Source organism: Asparagus officinalis, chromosome 3 (assembly GCF_001876935.1).
Source record: "Asparagus officinalis chromosome 3, Aspof.V1, whole genome shotgun sequence".
Classification (NCBI taxonomy): domain Eukaryota; kingdom Viridiplantae; phylum Streptophyta; class Magnoliopsida; order Asparagales; family Asparagaceae; genus Asparagus; species Asparagus officinalis.
In genome coordinates this window covers 34,490,211-34,509,192 of record NC_033796.1, presented here as the reverse complement: position 1 = coordinate 34,509,192, position 18,982 = coordinate 34,490,211, and the positions used below count along the sequence as shown (strand labels likewise).

Here is an 18,982-nt window from a genome sequence, read left to right as displayed (position 1 = left end):
AACAACTTTCGAAATTTTTAATGGAAGAGTGAGTCATTGCAGATTCCAAGCCCATCAGAGTTTTATTTAAAATAAATGTTTAGGAAAAAAAAATACCATTACAAAAAAAATGCCCACTTAGGCTATTGAAAATTGCTTTCAAACTAAAGAGACATGTCATATAATATGAAATTAATAACCCTAGCACAATAGGGTTAAGTGGCTTCATGATCATAGCGTAGACCTCTTTGCTTAGAAATGGGATTTATTAGTGCTATCTTAAAGGACAAGGGGAAGAAAAGGACACCCAATTGACAATGCCACTGAAGACAAACATAGCTCTCTGGCCTCATTTCATTGGTTGGAGAGATGCTGAGTTAAAAAATTGGTTTAGCCCCTACTTAGTCCTCTAAACTATTAGATTTCTCTCTTTATACTGCTTGCCGATATTTCTGAACTATTAAATTATTTCTCGTTTATCCTCTGGACTTTTTTCAGCCTCACATCACCCCTTGATGTATCGTTTCCAATACCTAATCACCCATTCTAATTTATTATTTTATGAATATTTTAAATCGATTTGTATAAGGAAAAGCGATTGTTCAAGGGTAAGATGGGGGTAAACATATCTCAGAAGTGAAGTGGGACAAAATTGATAGCTTAAGGATAAGATAAAAATGAAAATAGTTTGGGAGAATACGGTGACAAATTTAATAATTTAGGAGGTAAATAGGAACTGAAACCTTAGAAATCTCATGAGGTGGTTGTGCTTCTTGTGAGTGCAAGCATTGATTACTCAAAAAAAAGGACAAAAGTTCCTACAAGAAAGAGGAGGATTTTGATTCAACTCAAGCTTTATTAATAAACAATTTGGGATTGTGTTCAGCCTGTCTCTTGCCCTCAAACCTGTAATATAATTTTCTATGCCAAGACATAAACCTTTTTTCCTCCTGGGACTTGTTGAAACATGACAGCAATCTTTTGTCAATAGTTTCATAGTCCAAAAGCTAGATACCCAGAAAATCTTTGCAGATCTCTCATGGAATTCCTGCTTCATAGTTGACCTCATTTTGCTTGGAAGATACTTTAGATTTAGATAATGATGATCTTTAATAGAACATGCTACTTAGGTGGTCTTTACACCCCAGAGTGCTCCTGAACTTCCTGTGCATATTGTGCTTGCACAATTAGAGCTGTGTGGTATTACTAATTGCACACGCAATGCATATTGTTTTGTTTAGTTTTTTTCATAGAAACCACTTTTAAACTAGGGTGATTGTATGAAAACCGCCTCCTAACTCTTTAAGTTCGACTTATGCAGAAACCACCCTTAGAGTAGGTTCCGATTGCAATCAATCACCTTGACCTATTTTGTGATGATAATTTGACTATTGTTCCTTAAACACCCTTAAAAAAATAAGCGCCTGACACTAAGTTTGATTAAGAAGTACACGTCATGTGCCTAGCACATGTATTTTAATGATATTTTGGGAACTTAGACAAATTCTTGTCACAAAAATCGGTCAAGGTAGTTGATTGCAATCAGAATCCCAGTAAAAAGGTGGTTTCCGTATAAGTTGAATTTTGAAGGTGGTTTTCATGTAACACCTGAAAATTTCAGGGTGGTTCAGGTGAAAAAAAAAACCTATAAATATTTGTGGATATCATTTTCCCCAAACTTTTTGGAGAAGAAAGCAATGTATTAATAACATATGCTTGTAGGACACACCAAACAACTATATATTTTCTCTAATAAGATCATGGAATTTCCATAATCTTCAACTCCAATCCTCATTGATTATAACCTAAGTAATCAATAAGGACAGCTCATATTCTAAAAAGAAAAGAAAATACAAATTAGAAACGAGAAATAAGCAAGATATAATTAATGTTGGGCAAGCAAGATTGCCAAGGCCCAGCTTCATAGCCTGGCCCAGCAGTGTTAGCAGGCTCGGCAGGTCTCTACGTGACTGTACTGGACTTAGAATTAAGCAGTAAAAGTTAAAAGGGCTTGTTGCAAATTTTCCTTCAAATCCCCAAATTTCGCTGTAGGCGACCGATAAAAGTAAGGCGATAGCGAGCGAAGAGCGAGCAAAAGCATCAACGATGAAGTTTGTGATGGAGTTCGCAGAGAACTTGATCCTTCGACTAATGGAGGATCCAAAGCAGAGGGACGAGAAGGCGAGGGAGCACATCTACATGATGAAGGATCGATGCAAGAAGACGAAGGAGAACTGGAGCCTCCCCATTCGCCCGTACGGATTCTGGACCTTCGATCGCTTCAACGCTCAGCTCTCATGGGACGCTCAGATCAGCCAGGTCCCCGGCCGCCGCGATCCCTACGATGATCTCCTCGCCGACGAGCCGACCACCTCCACCAAACCCTAATCCAACTGTTAGTTTCTTTCCCTCCTCTTTCACTTTTTTTTAATTCAATCAGTAGATTAGCATAGTTATTGAAATCTCAAGATTTAACTCGTTTGTGTTTTTTTTTAAATATTAGTTGGGCATGAGATTAGGGTAAATTATTACTAAAGATGACATCTTTGATATTCTAACTTGGGGAATATCAGAATCGTGGTGGATATTTCATCACGATTTGGTGCAGGCTGTACATAGTATTCAAGCAACAGAATCTATCCTCGGAAATGAGATGGGAGCAAAATGTACAGTATATGCATAGCCGTTCTTTTTTTTAAAAGCCGCACGTTGAAACAATAGCCTTAATTCAAATAAGTCTTGCTATAAGATTTGGGTAAGTAATTATTGCAGATGACACTTTCAATTTTCTGACATAGTGGATGCCAAAATCCTGGTGTCATCTAGCATAGGGCTTCAACATCCTTGTTCGATATATTGAATATTTCATCATAATTTTGTGGATGTTATAAAATGCCTGCCTTCAAGTAAATACAAGACATCCTAAAAGAGATAGGAGGATATTGTATAGCACGCATATCGGCAATCGATTAGTTAGAAGCTTCCCTATTTTGTTGGAGAAAGAAAAAAAAAAGAGGCACAAGAAAATTGACTCACTAGAGTCATGAAGGGAAGAACAAGAAGAAAACAAGTGAGGATGAAAGGAAAATTCTAATAGGGATATCCCTCTTTTGTATATTGTTTCTTATTACTGTGTTTTGTGGTCTTTACCTTTGTGCATCTAGTAGTTGCTGACTGGAGAATGACCCACAGAATCCTCTCCATCTCCACCCTGTATTTTATGAGGGTTTGGTCTTTGTAGAGCTTCCTATTAAGAGTAAAAGTGCAGAACCTCTAGGAAAGGCCACAAATCTGACGACTTTATTGGAGAGACTTAATTGATCAAATTCATACTTGTTCAGAGCACAATTAATTTCTGAAGGTGCCGTGTGGCAAGGCGTTAAGGGAGAAGGTTTAACTAAGTTAACCTATCACGAGGGGTTAAAAATTCTTTAATTCCTTTTTGATTAGATAGTTATGATGGAGGTTTAAATTTTTTTGTGTTTGCCAAATAAACAAAGGTTAAGGAGGTTAATCCCCCTAATTTTTTTAAAAATACTAACTTTAACCTTGTTGAAAATAGGAATATCTAACTATGTTAAATAGAATGAACTTGAATTTGCATTCATCTAAACTATAAAAGTATTGTTATTTTTTGTATTATTTAATTAGGTCACTGTTTATAAGACAAATAAAAATAAATTAACATTTTTTGCAAAAAAATGAAATTTAAAGGGATATAGTGATCTAACAAGATTGAATACGCAGAAATGATAATCTTTAATACTGCTCAGTTTTGAGCCTATCGTAAAATTGTCATAGTATCAGACTAGAGTTTGGTATTTGCACAATAATTCAAAAACATATATATAATACCAGGAACTTAATTGTTTTATATGCAAACGTTAGTGGAACAAAGATTGGCACAGACATGTCTTAAAATTGATGGCATATATAGTAATATATTTTCAACATAATCACATGTTAACAAAAAGTGCTCATGAACGCAAACATGGAGGACCTAGAACATTTGACTGAGCTATATATACCCTTAATAGTTTCTATACAAACCGAAAATTAGTTACTATAGTGATAATAGTATAAGATTCTTTAAGGATCTTATAAAATTCCTACATCTACCCCTGTGTAGCCCTGCGTGAAAAGGCGGAGAACTCTTACTCCATCTTCTCACATGGAATAGTAAACCCCTCCCCCTATAGGTGAGGGATTAAACAAACTTAATCCTTGTCAGGGGTTTGTTAACCCTTTGACTGAAATAACCACTTTGGAGGGTTAGTGAATGTTTAAACTCATTTAAGCCCTCACTTAACCCCTAGCCAAATGCAGAATAGAAACAGTCTACCCAATTGTTTGGGACATGAAGGATGTGTAGAACAACTCATGTATACAATTGAAGCGAAATGATCTTAGAATATGTACTAGATATGAAAAAAGACTCTGACTTGACATTTAACAACACACAATGCTTCCAATTTCCGATAGTGATTTTGTGTAAACAACACAGTTTCAAGTATTAATTTGTGCAGCTGAAGAAATAATCCATCATCTCATCAAAAGGTTGAGAGAAGGTTAACTGGATCTTCTGTTTCTGAAATGAATAGAGATGATATAGTGGACATACAATTTCAGGACATCCTTAAACTGGTTCATTCAGTCCATTAAAAGTTTTCTGCATCTCTTTTTCGAGAGTTTGTTCAATTAGGAGGCAAGTCCATGGCCCCTGTCATTTTGTTCCTAGAAGGAATGCTCTGTCTGGTGTCAGCTACAACCTTGTAATTCTCCTGTTCTTATAACGACATAACAAAAAATTCACCTTCTCAAGGGATCCTACTTACAAGTCTGATCTTTTCTGGATTGTAGGTTATGGATTTATTTGATCTTTTAATTCTGTTTTTGTTTTTGTCAGATACATAGTATTTCATTTATATACTGACCATACAACATGGAGAAGAAGAATGTCATAGTGAATTGCGGAAAAGAGAGGTCTACATTTTATATATACCTTGGAAATTTATTGTGTTATTGTTCCCCATTGTTCATGTGATGCACTTTCTTTACCATTCTATGAAGCACCAACAGCAGAGGACACAGGTGAACAAGACAGAATTACATGCATGTCTGAGGCATGTATTGGAATTTGGACACGCGTATAGTGCATATTTTTTTTAGAATTTTGTGTCCATTTCAGTGTTTGCTGCCTGCAAATTCTCGTAATTCATTTTGTATTTTACTTATCCTGTTCAGAGCATTTTATTTCTTCATTTGATATTTATTTTAGGGTTAATTACGCTGAAGCCCCAGGAACTTCCAGTGTTTTGTAGTAAACCCCCATAACTTTCAAAATCACTCTAAACCCCCATGAACTTTTGGATTTGCAGAAAACCCCCAATGAGTTTCTGCATTTTATAGGTAACCCCAATAATGTAGAACAAAAAAAAATTAAAAAGACATTGTGAAAGGTGTTGCGGGTTCACTGTAATTTACCCAAAAGATATTGGGGGTTTTCTTCAAAAGTTATTGGGAATTTAGTGCGATTTTGAAAGTTGTTGGGGGTTTATTTCAAAATGCTGAAAGTTCTTGGGTGTTTAGTGTAATTTACCCTTTATTTATTATGATTCTTAAACTCATTATTTAAATGAAAACCACTTCTCTTGTCTGGAAACAAGATTTGTCTAACACATGGATTCATGCATGAATATGTTCACATTGTTCAGAGTCGAATCAAGTTTGTTCAATGAAAATGCCATGTTAGGCTCATGTTTTAATATCATCGTTTCGCTTCAGGAAGCCCATTGATGATTGAACTTCTTCTGCAGGTCTCAACACATATCAATTTCTCATGACCAAACACAGAGTTTTTAGCATTTTGTAAATATATGTCATATTACCTCTCAAGTTTACTATCGAGGAGTTGGATCGTATTAACTTATCATTTTTTCCCTCTACCAATCAATTATTCAGTTCCTTTGGGCTTCTATGATATATAAATTATTCAAAGACTATTACTCAGTCATTAAAAAAAAACTAGTATTTATAATGATTAATGGGGTGGGAGTGGGGTACTCGAGGTCCCAGCCTTCTGAGATTCCTATTATTAGCAAAAGAACTACCTGACATTTTCACGTGAATATTTTTTTAATTCAACAATATGTTAATTTTTCAATGCTTATCCCAGAGTTGTGGAATGTGATGATAAAATTACAGATCATGCATGGGTCTTCAGTTAGTTCCTACCACTGCATAGTATCTATTCTCTTTTTTTTTAAGGTTTAATAACATCACAAAGCACTTACATAATTAAGCCTGTCTCAATATAGAATTACATGATATTGCAACTACCTTCATTGAAAATGCTGTCTTCTCAGAAGTTGAATCAAAGATTGGAGACCACCTATTGTTCTTGAATGAAGTTCATATATTCCGAATCTTCTAACTTTGTCTTTAAATGGTTGATTGATTCAGGTACTTCTGTGCCTTTGTTCGTGAGATTGTGTAGTTCGTCAACAAGGAGGATGCATAAACTTCATGTTTGGGTTTTACTTGCAGTTTACTTGTGTGTTGCATCTGCTAAAGACCTGAGTAAGAACTTAGATTTTTCTTCAAGAAGTTAATAAATTTTTGTAATGTAACTATAGACCGGTGCTTGTGTCTTCCATGCTGATAAAGTACTTGGTTGAAAAATTTGGTGCTAATGGCAAATGTCTGTTATTATTTTTCTGGAGCAAATTCATAATTCTACACTCTTATTGCCTTTTTTTAGAGCTATCCAAGCTTATGCAATTTTGAGGTCAAGACTTTGAGTATGTCTATGAGCTTAAAGAATCCTTGTATTTGAGAGATAATTTAGATTATTTATTATTATTATTATTATTATTATTTGCCTTGGTTTATCACTGTATTTCTTACTTGATACACGTTCAAGAGAAGACAACTCTTTGATGAACAATTTAAGCAATGGATTGAGATCAGTCGTACCGAGTACTACCGGCCCATGCCCGTTCTTCCCATTCTTCATGATCCAATGGCTACTGCTAAAATTCTTTGGAAAATTCTAAGTACAAGAGATGTAAGAGATCATAAATTCTCTCTTCAGTTTACAGAAAGTGTTTTTTTTTTTTTTGGTTTGGGGTGTGTCTAATGGTACAAGATTAAATATAATTCTTGTGTACTTATCACTACTCAAATTCTTCTGTAAAGAAATTGAAAGCATACCAGCAAAGAAAACATAATTGAAAAAAAACTTCAATAGTTTGAGTTCCCTTTGGTTCACGTTTAATTCCGTGTTCGATACTTTCGCTGTTTTGAGATCTGTCTATTTTTATTTCACTATTTTCTTCTCTTGAAAGAACTACCCGAGTCTGGAGTCCAATTAGATTAGTTACACATCCCTTAGATGTTCTGTTATCAGTTTCTACTCCTCTAGGGGAGGTGTCCCTATTAGAGAGTATATGTAGGAGGTGTGTCATCAGTATAAATGAGTTTGAGTTCATCTTTTACTTAGTCGTTTTGTGGATGTCGAACTTCGACGTCATTTTTGGTATGAAATGGTTATCATCCTACAATATCAGTTTTTGTGGATGTCGAACTTCGACGTCATTTTTGGTATGAAATGGTTATCATCCTACAATATCAGTATTGACTGTTTTGCTAAAACAATACGCTTGTGAGCATTCGTTGGGATTATATAGATAGTAGCAACCTCATAGGGTAACCAGAATGCGGAGTCATTTCTGGAATACGTCAAGGAGGTGATGATACGAAATCGGGTGTAGTTTTGAGCGAGACCTGAGTCTCGGATTTTGTTCGGATTCAAAAATATGCTTCTATTATTTCCTTTTATTATCTCATAACTTAGATTCCCAATTTCCCATTAGGAGTCGGATTCTATTCCAAAAATTCAGCCACCCTTCAATCTTTAGGATTCCTACTCCTGTACGGATTCGAACAGGAACACGCAGCCTATAAATAAGCCACCGAGCCCTCTCACTTCATCTACAAACCGAAACCAAATCATGAAAACCTATCAAAGAAAAAGGAAGAGCAGCAGCAGCAGCAGCATCATCATCATCACGGGAGCAGAGGCTTCTCAAAAGAGAAGGAAGGCACGCAGCTTCAAGAATCAAGACAGGATAAGCGAGTTGCAGGGAAGGGTTCGATACGTCGAAGGCCGTGCCTTGGCTTAGGTACGCAATGAGGCACAATGTGAAGCAAATTTTGCTCGATGTACCTCCAGGGAAAGAAGGAAGGAAGCTCTTCCTCTTATATTTAAAAGAAGGAAGGCACAATGAGAACTCGTTAATATTTTATTTAAAAACTTCTTCTTATATCTCGAAGTAAGATTTGTCTGAAACAATGGACTTCTAAATGTACATGTTCACATGGCTCAGAGTCAAATCAAGTTTAGTTCAATGAAAATTGCCATATTGGGCTCATCTCATGTCTTTTATATCATCATTCTGCTTCAGGATGGAACCTATTGAATTCCCTCTGCGGGTCTTAATGCGTATCAACTTTCCCATGATCAATCACAGAGCAATTTAATTAGCGTTTTGTAAATAAAGGTCGTGTCGCCTGTCAGGTTTACTATTGTCAAGGAGTTTGTCAAGGAGTTAGATCCTGTTCAGTTCCTTCAGGTTTCTATCTATTGATAGATAAATATCAAAAAGACTAGCTAGTAATTAGCAAAAGAACTACCTTACATTTTCACGTGAATATTTTCTTAATTCAACAAGACGTTAATTTTTCAAAGCTCATCACAGAGTGGTGGAAGGTGATGATAAAATTACAGATGCATGCGTGGGGTCTTCAGTTAGTTCCTACCACTGCATAATATTGATTCTCTTCCCTTTTTTTTTCCAAAGGTTTAATAACATCACACAGCACTTACGTAATTAAGCCTGCCTCTATATAGAATTACACGATACTGCAACTGCCTTCATTGAAAATGCTGTCTTCTCTTAAGTTGATTCAAAGATTGGAGGCTACCTGTTGTTCTTGAATGAAGTTGCTATATTCCGAATCTTCTAACTTTGCCTTTAAATGGTTTGATACGATTCAGCTACTTCTGCGCCTTCGTTCGTGAGAAAATGTGTCGTGCGGTTTGTCAACAAGGAGGATGCATAAACTTCATGTTTGGGTTTTACTTGCGGTTTACTTGTGTGTTATATTTGCTATAGACCTGAGTAAAAACTTAGATTTCTCTTCAGGGAGGTAATAAATTATTTCGTACTGTGAAATGTCAAAGACAAGCATCAAATTATCTGAGTATTACTAAGAGCTTTAAGAATCCTTATACTCGAGAGATAATTTAGAGTGTTTTTTTTGTGCGCGCGCGCGTGGTTGATAAACTGTTAGATGTATGTGTTGTTTTGTTGATTTTGGACCTCCTACGTAAAAGAAGCAGCATCTTGCTTATAGATGCTTTTCTTTTGGCTCACAGGCTCACAGCAAAGAATGCTTTCTTAGCCACTGTGTTGAGCAAAATAGTATTACTTTCGGCCATCGGGCATACTGATTTCCAAACCTCCTTGTATGATTAAATCATACGAAAAGAAATCTCCGATGATTTTCACTTATAATAATAATTTGGAGGGTTTTAACACATTATACAATCCAATTTTATTTTGAGTACTTACTTTTGTTAAGAAGACGAAAACAAAAGAGGATATTTGAGGGTAATATCATTCTTCCTTGAATCTTAACCGACACAGGAAGGGGAATAAAAGCGTTGATTTAAATTTCATACATTTCTCACACCTTCTAAGCTTAGTGACGGACCCACAAGGGGTAAAAACCAAAAGTTTTTGTGATCAAAAGTCTTAGTTTTTCTTGAATAATAGCCATAGATAAAGACCACACAAGATGGACAATTCACGCGACGGATTGAGACCAATCATGAGATATACGTGTCAATCTGAAATTAACACGGCCCATAGGGCCCCGACCCAATCTTCATGATCCGATGGCTACCGCTAAAACTCTTTCGAAAATGCTACCAGCAAAGAAATCACAATTTGGTAAAACACCCCCAGGTTGTAATCCTAGCAGGCCTCGGATTTTAATCCAATCATGAGTCAGAGAGCTCCGCTACGGTCCTAATATTTCCCTTTATAATCGCGTAACTCAGATTCCGTTTAGGAGTAGGATTTTACCCCAAAATGTTCAGAGACGGGGAAACTCAGCACCCCCTTCAATCTTTAGGATTCCTACTCCTATACGGATTCGAACTGGAAGGAACACGCAGCCTGTATATAAGCCACCGAACCCTCTCGCTTCATCTACAAACCGAAACCAAATCATGAAAACCTATCAAAGAAAAAGGAAGAGCAGCAGCATGAAGGGAGCAGGGGCTTCTCAAAAGAGAAGAAAGGCACGCAGCTTCGAGAATCAAGACAGGATAAGCGAGTTGCCGAGCGAGGTCATCCATCAAATCTTCTCCTCTCTCACCACCAAATCCGCCGCCAGAACCTCCGTCCTCTCCAGGAGGTGGCATCAAGCCTGGACGTCCTCCCCCTTTCTTCACTTCGACCAACGAGAGTACGCTACGGTTCCCGGCTTCATAAGCTCTGTGGATCGAGCCATCGAGCTCTGCGGGGAACCTGATACTAAACTGGAGAGGTTCATGCTCTCGTGGAGGGAAGGGTTCGATATGTCGAAGGCCGTGCCTTGGCTTAGGTACGCAATGAGCCACAATGTGAAGCAAATTTTGCTCGATGTACCTCCAGGAAAAGAAGGGAGGAAGCTGCCTAGCTTCCTCTTCCACGGGGTTGCTAAGGTGCGCTTCTACTCCCCGTCGTCATTGTCTGTCGTGTGAGTCTTGAGTTTGAACAAGATCAATGTATTAGGTTTAGGGAACAGAGGATGATTTAATTAATGTATTTGATTTGTGTTGATTTTTTTTAATAAAAGCTTCTTTTGAGTCCCACGTTTTTTTAAGGAAAATTTACTTCACCTTTCACCTCGTGTTCTTGTTTTAATTAGTGGATTACGTTAAGAATGATACTACGTACACAGTCGACTGATTATCTCAAACTAGGTTGATGTATTATATTATACATATTTATGTTACTAAAACAATAAATCCAATGACACAAAATGAAACTAGATCTCCGCATTCCATGACCCGTTAGACTTGAATAGTATTTTTTTTCTAAAATGACCTCAACGGACCGATTGCGGGTCTCATTAAATGAAAAAAAAAAAAGAGTTTAAACAAGGGGAAATTACCTCCGCCCCCTAAATCCACACACACAAACACAAGTCCACCAAAGTTAAACAAGAACAAAAACGAACATGCAACGACTACCTCGCATTACCCTCTAGCCATCAGCAATTACTTGTTATTTAAAAGGAAGGGCCCAAAAGGCCGAATATGACCATCCTCAGCACAATGAAACCTCTGGTCCATAAAAATAAGCATGCAATTCATCAGACACGTAATTTCCTTTTCCTAACGGCGCGCAACACCATAAGCTCCTCAAGCAACATATACGGATAATCACTTGAAGAAGAACCATGTCTGATCCGCTAAATTACTCCCAAGGCATCTCTCTCCAACCAAATCCTACTCGCCGCGGGCTCGCTGGCAGCAGTACATCTCAAGGCTCTTCCCACGGCAACAGACTCGACCACCGGAACTGGGTTTCCACGACACAAAACATCCATATGCAATGATCTAAGCATCAAGATAAGTTCTGATAAAATAAAACCGCCACGACGCCTGCGTGTGCTCATTGACAATGGCATAGATCGATGAGATCTCAAATGTAATGAACGATCGAATTACGTGGATACAGTCGTTACTATCCCAGAGGTTACCTCGATCAATTTACCAATTAATTAGCGGTGTTATATGGAACATCTATGTAAAGGGCATAAACGCTAACTAATACACGCCGACACTTGTACATGGAGAAGACATTGTAAGCAATTGTTGCCAACTTCACAATTATCGTGCGAAAATATCCAACCAAGTGCGTTAGTAGATGCATAGACACATTGTAAACATCCACGGAAAAAAATTACAACGCTAATAATAGCAAACTAAAATTACCACTAAAAGCATCTGTAAATTGGAAGAGAGAGAATATATCCAATTAAGACAGACTAACAATGTACCAACTAATCCAATAGCAAAAAAAAAAAAAATTATTTACTAATCATTTTCAACAAAATACTTCATTCATATGATCAAGCATCCAATCGATTATGAAGTGATTGCTCAAGCACCAACCTCAATCGGCGCGCAAACACATCAGGAGCCTGCCGCTACCCGCAGCTCCTTCCCTATCTCCTCGAGAGCCCGTTCTCCGTGGCCCCCGCCCCTTCCAAAACATCCGAACATCATCGGCGCCCAAAAATCCCAAGACACATCCAAGCACAATAATTCCGGAACACACCGGAATCCAACGCCCTCCTCCCACTCTCCCCCCGCTGTCAACAGCAGGCACCACCCTTATCGGAGGGAGAGCCAGGCACCGGCGCGGCGCGGCGCGGCGCGGGCGTGGGTGCGGTCTCGGGCATGACGCGGGCGCCGGCTTCTCCTCTGCGCCACCGCCACCTCCCCGTTCTCCCCCTTCCAAAACTCCCGACCCCAGCGTCGAGACCCCCCTCACCGCGAGGCGTCCCACAGGACACAGGGGGGAGCCGCGAGGATTCGGGCTGCGCGCTTGTTCCCGAGCTCCGGACCCCGAAGCAGCGGCCGGAGGCGCGGCGTCGCGCGAGAAAGCGAACGTAGGCCGCGTGCTTCGGGTCCCAGCAGCCTGCGTGCAGAGGGTGAAGGAGGGTACGTCGTGCGGGGCAGGCCGGTTCGGGTCCTGGCCACGGGCGAACTCGGCGAGACGAACCGCGGAACTTCTTGCGGAGGCGCGGAGCCTTCTCGGAGAGCTGGGAGCGGTGTAGGGCTGCCGGCAACGACTCGAGAAGCGGCTCGTAGAAGATGTTGAGGTCCGGGGAAGACGAGGCCTGGGACCGAGCGCAGCCGAGGAGGCCCCTGGAGGAATCGATCTCCGCGGACTCCGACAGATCCGGTGGAATTGAAACCCGGCGCGCTTCACTCGCTGGTGATGATCCGGGTCGTTGGCGGCGGCGGCTCGCTCCTCCCTCCTCTTCTCTCGTCGCCATCGAAGTCGTACTCGTCGTACCGGGGATCGGCGCAGGCATGATCGGGGGCGGATGGGGGCTCAGGGCTGGGTTAGGGTTAGGTTATGGGTTAGGAACTGGTGGCGAGGGATGATCGAGGGGGACTTGAAGGTTGGGGTTGAGGCTCTCGGCGTTTGTAGGGGAGTTTCGCGAGCAGCGGATTTGATGTTGACTGGGCCCCTTGGTTTCGGGTTGGGTGGCATGATTCCGATCCGATTGATCGATCGATCGATCCGATCGACTCTACAAAAAAAGGATGAGGAGGGTGAGTGAGGCGAGGTAACCGGCGAAAGAAATGAGAGAGAGAGAGAGAGAGAGAAACGCCCAGTTTGAGGCTCGAGCGCCGAAATAAGGTGGGTGGCGGTCACAAGGAGAACCTAACAATCACGGTTCATGCTATAGTAATTCACTGTAGTAATGTAAACTATTTTTTTTTACAGGATTGACATTTGGATTTTTCTTTAAATATAGATATAATTTATAAATCAAATGTATTAAATTTTAAATTATTTTTTTAAGTATAAATGAGTAGATATAAATTCTACATCAAATGCATTAAAACTCACAATCATTTTTTAAGTATAGAGGAGTGGATATAAGTTCTAATAATAAGCCTGCAATAATCGAATTAAGTGCATTAAAATTTAGAGGGAAACAAGTTCAAAATGCAGTGCTTAACAAAAAGGGGGTCGTATTTTGCATGGGGTGCACCGTGCACACTAGTGTTTTCAATGGTAAAATTGTGTTTTTTTTTCTTTTTTTCTTTCAATTTTTAGGAAGGTAACTGATTATCATTCAATTATGGAAGTTTCACTGAATGGAATAAGTGAATAGATTTGAGGTTGTAAATTAATGTTGTTGAAGGAGTTTTCTGATAACTCCTGTACTTAATTGAATTAAAGGGTGTTTTCTGATATTTCTAAAGGTTTTCGTTAATCGTTCAAAGTTACGGGGTGTTTTCTGATATTTACCCATTATGGAAACAACCAGGTCAAATTACTCGCTTAATTAATTTTTACGTTGGGAAGTGTAGGCTGTCTAAAAATCACAATAGATAGCTGATTTCCCATCAAACACCGATGATGAAAGTTACAATCTGACGACTTTCACACCCCAAAACAGCCAAGGCAAAGATCCCATCAAACACCGATGATGAAAGTTACAATCTGACGACTTTCACACCCCAAAACAGCCAAGGCAAAGATCACTCAACAATGGTCTTTACAACGCTCTAGCCAAGGCAAAGATCACTCAACAATGGTCTTTACAACGCTCTACAGAAGAAGTTATAAGTCATTAGCTTATTCTAAAACGCGGAATTCATCTTCGCGTTTCAGTTCTTGAAACGCAGGCGACCCCCGTGTTTCCAACCCTCAGCACGCATTTCAATTCTTAAAACGCAGGCGACCCCCGCGTTTCCAACCCTCAGCAAACAAAACGCGGATGACCCTCGCGTTTTTCAACATCTAGCGGGCGACCCTCGCTTTTTTCAACATCCAACGGGCGACCCTCGCGTTTTTCAACATCCAACGGGCGATCCTCGCGTTTTTCAATATCCAGCGGGTGCCCAACTCCGCGTCTCTAGTCTAAAACACGGAGTTAAGGTCCTGAACGCCAACTTGGGCGTTGTTTGACTCATTCAACATGAGCTGAACGGTTTCAAAATCGTTTCCCACGATTTGTGGGCGGTTACACCCCACTTAGGAGTGATTTAAGGGACGGTTACACCCCCTTAATCCCCTATAAAAACGAATAAACTCAACTGAGTTTGGGGTTTTTTTTCGGCTGGGTTTTTGGATCTTAAACTTGGCAGCGAAGAGAAGATCTTCGGTTTGGCAGCAAGGGGGAGATCGACGTTCATCATTCAGCAACGTTCGATAACAGAGAGCTTTCATCATTGGCTATAAACCGATTTCGGTTAAATCAACTCTTTCATAGAGTTTCAAACTCGTTCAGAGTTATCAACTAGTTCAGAGTTATTAACTCGTCCAGAGTTCTAAAACTTGCTTTGCAAGTTCTTCACAGCGTCAAATCGTGAGGAGGGGATACCGTTCCAGTGAATCAAGACGTTCGGATCGTCAACGGAGAGCAAACTCGACGCGAGCATTCGAGGGAGGCACTCCATCGCCACCGTGAAGAACCCAGAACTAAACAAAGGGGAGAATCCAGATCAATTCTCCTCTCTTTTGTAATCAGAAAATTCAATTGTAATCGAGATCAAGAGAATACAAATCAAATTTCTTTCATTCTTTTTACTACAAATTTTCCACCAAACAGGAAGCATAATGTTTTTTTTTTTAACTTGTTTCTATGGTTCTCGCATTGCTCGTTGTGGATGGTGGGGGTAAATATCCTATCTTGTTAGGCATATCACTCGTCGTAGTGTGCTTCTCGTGGGCTAATTTGAGAGCCGATAACTTCCTTGTTTCCATTTTTGTACATATTATTTTCGTTTTTTTATTTAGAGAAACTATGTTCCACTCTTGCCGCGAGGGAAAAGATCTGGAAAAAAACGTTAGTAATAAGAAGAGTTTGGGGCCTAACATACAAGTAACAAACAACAAAACATATTTATTTGGCAATAGGTTAAGAAAAGGGTTATAAGGGAGTTTAACCCCTTCTTAATCATCCAAATTGGCAAACATGGAAACTGAAATGTTTGTGTAAACATATTGAAGTTATTGCATATTAGTCCGTAAACCTGTCTTAATTAGCAAATAATCCCTTAGATCTCAACAATTGTTTAGCAGTGCCTTAAATCTTCATTTATATTGCAAGGATTCTGTTAATTTCTTTAACCCTAGTTAGATTAACCATTTAGCCGACATCTCAAACTACCTAAGTGCCCTTGAGTATACATTACTCTCCCAAGTAACTGAAACACCCTGTTCCCAAAATTTTCCTGGTCTCTAAAAGTGAGGGGGGAAAGCTTTGGATTGGGTTTGGGGAAGCTTAAGTTGGTGAGTTTGGGTTTTAGTTGGAGCCAGTTAGGGCTATAAACTTGCTGTGAAACTGGTTGGTAATGTTCTAAATGATAAGGTAAATTATGAGCGGGGGTATAACAGGAAAACTATCTAATTCCATTAATGTTAATATAAGTTCAGTCTCATAAATAACATCACCTAGGAAGAGGGAAGAATTTGCAAGAAAATTGAAAATTTGAGTGACTAATAAGCAAATACATGGATTTGAGGGGCTATTTCGCAATTAAGGATGGTGTGAGGGACTAATAAGCAATTATCCAAACATATAAATATGCTAGGACTTAGAAGGGAAAAGTTATCAACCAATCTCTGTTCTAGGTGATATAAGAACTTACTCCTGAAAGAAAAAGAAAGAAAGAAAGAAAGGGGGGGAAAACAAGGATTGAACCACCTATTCAGTAACTAAACACAAGAAGAAAAACCTACATACTATCACCAGTGATTTTGTGCAAAGCTACTTTGACGAAACAGACTTCATACCAATAGGCAAAGCATTTCTTGAAAAATTTTAACACCCAAATACAGAAAAAAAGCCTCCCTTGGGGCGCATGACTCATGCACAAGAGAGCTAAGAAACAGCACATGGAAACAAAAAATACCCATGGCACATAAAAGAACAAAAACTAAGAGCATACTGAAGAAAAAAGACAAGCTAATTTGCTCGAACATAGGTATGGCCCTCCGTACCAAAGGGACAACAAGCTCTCCAGTGAGTTATTTTGCTTCACCATTCATGTACTATGTTCAGATGATTAATATTTTCCGAAGGATTACATACTGAAGGAAAGGAAAACAAGGGGGGAAAACCAGACAGGCCTTCAGTTGCAGAAAATCGTTATCCCTACTAAACTATGTGCAGGTATGTAAAAAACCCTTATCACAATCTCAATGTAACTAATCCTGTTAGCATTCTCTTGTGAGATTTGCACTCAGCCCGTCGAAGTTCACATCATATAATTTACACTTTTCGTTAACACCAAGAGATTAACACTGCAGGTGTGAAATGAAACAAGATGCTATTCTCCTGCTACTGAGCTTCCTCCTAGTCCTCCCTTTAAATATGTATTATTACACTGTTATATGCAGAAAAGCTGGGACAAGCTTACGAGCTTTCTCTCTTTGCCTCATTTCCATCATTCCAAGTGTATTTGCTCCGGGATATTGGCAGCAGCATGTTGCCGCCTCTGACGATCACGAAGATAAAGAACAGTGACAAGGCATACAAATAGGGTAAGTATTGTTGCATTTCCTTCATCCATGAGTACATCCTCTACCCATTCCTCAATCCTTGGGTATATTTGCGGGAGTGAATCAATGAAATGAACCTAAAACAAAAATTCAATGCCTGTTAGCAAGAATTTCATAAATGTGTCCAAGGACAAAGTAATTGACTCACCAAAAAGGTGTCTGCATAATTCTTCCTGAGCCACAAGCTCATGAGTGCAAGAGTCACAGGCAATCTTGCAGCAGGATCATTCTCGAGGGCCTGATCATAATACCTTTTTGCCAAGTGAAGATCAAGTGGAAGCCCTTGACCGTGCTCGTGCATGTAACCAAGGTTAAACATTGCCTGAGCATTGGACTGTGACTGAGCATGCATATAAGCCTCTGCAGCACGTTCATAGTCTCTTTCCGTGCCCTGCCAATAAATAACTCAGAAACAATTGATTATGATTATCTTAACCATTCTGTTGAGTGTTTACAAGTGGAAAGTACTTGCATCCACAGGAAGCAGGTAGTAAGTACTATCAACTAACAGATCAATACGTACCCAAGTAGATAGGCCTACTTAAAGCTTTGCAATCAGAGGCATATTCTTTGATTAAGTTTGCCTTAGCTGCCCTTTGGATGTTTTACGTTAGTATCTCATTCGGATACAAAGTGTACGTTTATCAACATCTTATTCAATGATTGTAATGTCATATCCAGACATCAAAAAATAGGTAAGAAGAATAAAATCAGATGTACAAACTAAAGAGATTTAATATGGGAAATTCAGGGGAAGCTGAAGCACAGATGAAATGCGTTAAGACAAGTAAAACTTGTACACGAGCAACCTCTTCCCTCCCTTTTTTTTTCTAGTAATAAATCCCATTCAAACAAAGTAGTGATAGCACCTGGTAAGACCAAGCTTAAAAATTCTATGCATGTCTTCTAGGGTGGAATTAGCATGACTTCAATCTCCGCTAGTGTTGTTTGTTGCAGAAGAGAAAAATACCCCAATTTCTCCAAATTTCCAATTCTAATTACCAATTATTTAAATTAGCAGTCAATTTAACCCATCATTAATGGACAAGGGTATTTGTCCATAAAAACTCCCCTGATCAGCAGATAATTTCATCAAACCCAAGCAATCTTTCTATGACACAGCCAAAATTGGTCAAAGTCCTAGCATAGCCCAAAATATAATGAGCAGCAACCACTCGATTGACAGCGTTTTCTTTTACTAAGCAATTGAATGTGAAAGGGCAACTTAAAGAAGTTGAGCTAACAATTTTGGCAGTTTGCCTACTAAGCAAAAACATTTAATATTTTTTTCCATAAATTGTAATAAAATCAAAGATGAAAGTACATACCCGGCCATAGTAATATGCATCCCCAATAAGCAGAGCAGCATGCTCATTACCCTGCTCAGATGCTTGCCACCACAAAGAATGTGCTCGAAGATGCCTTTCCGAGTCTGTACAAAAGCCAGATTCTCCCATGCACATACTCTGCTCTCCATATTTATCAAGAATCCACGCAGCATTGCTCTGTGCCACTTCACAGCCTAGTTCAGCCATTCTGGAGTACAAAAAGAGTGATTTGCCCACATCACCTTTCAAATAGGATTCCAAGGCCCATCTAGAAAGGGAGCTCCAAGGTCCCCTCTCAGCAAC

The 18,982-nt window shown here is 39.3% G+C and overlaps 4 protein-coding genes across 4 annotated transcripts in view; 2 read left to right on the top strand and 2 right to left on the bottom strand.

The window, feature by feature from the left end:
* Positions 2,003 to 6,733, top strand: LOC109833732. Its single transcript, XM_020401518.1, has 2 exons — positions 2,003 to 2,374; positions 6,442 to 6,733. Exon 1 carries the CDS (start codon positions 2,086 to 2,088, stop codon positions 2,365 to 2,367), a length of 282 nt encoding a protein of 93 aa, XP_020257107.1. The 5' UTR covers positions 2,003 to 2,085; the 3' UTR covers positions 2,368 to 2,374; positions 6,442 to 6,733.
* On the top strand, positions 10,228 to 10,833 carry LOC109832207 (F-box/FBD/LRR-repeat protein At5g22700-like). Its single transcript, XM_020399642.1, has one exon. It carries the CDS (start codon positions 10,277 to 10,279, stop codon positions 10,790 to 10,792), a length of 516 nt encoding a protein of 171 aa, XP_020255231.1. The 5' UTR covers positions 10,228 to 10,276; the 3' UTR covers positions 10,793 to 10,833.
* LOC109834934 (protein TonB-like) lies at positions 12,322 to 13,322 on the bottom strand. The gene is given in 5 exon segments (XM_020402947.1): positions 12,322 to 12,411; positions 12,768 to 12,806; positions 12,808 to 13,166; positions 13,198 to 13,267; positions 13,269 to 13,322. Coding segments are annotated over 5 exon segments (612 nt in total).
* Positions 16,719 to 18,982, bottom strand: part of LOC109834933 (ERAD-associated E3 ubiquitin-protein ligase component HRD3) — a 7,524-nt gene continuing 5,260 nt past the window's right edge. The window contains exons 5-7 of the mRNA XM_020402946.1: positions 18,680 to 18,980; positions 17,500 to 17,742; positions 16,719 to 17,428 (exon numbers count right to left, since the gene is read on the bottom strand). Of these exons, the coding sequence (XP_020258535.1) occupies positions 17,237 to 17,428; positions 17,500 to 17,742; positions 18,680 to 18,980 (736 nt within the window). The 3' untranslated portion in view covers positions 16,719 to 17,236. The remainder of the gene's footprint in view (positions 17,429 to 17,499; positions 17,743 to 18,679; positions 18,981 to 18,982) is intronic.

Excerpts from the sequence above, each read along its gene's own strand:
- LOC109833732 (XM_020401518.1), top strand. The coding sequence starts at position 2,086 with ATGAAGTTTGTGATGGAGTTCGCAGAGAACTTGATCCTTCGACTAATG.
- LOC109832207 (XM_020399642.1), top strand. The coding sequence starts at position 10,277 with ATGAAAACCTATCAAAGAAAAAGGAAGAGCAGCAGCATGAAGGGAGCA.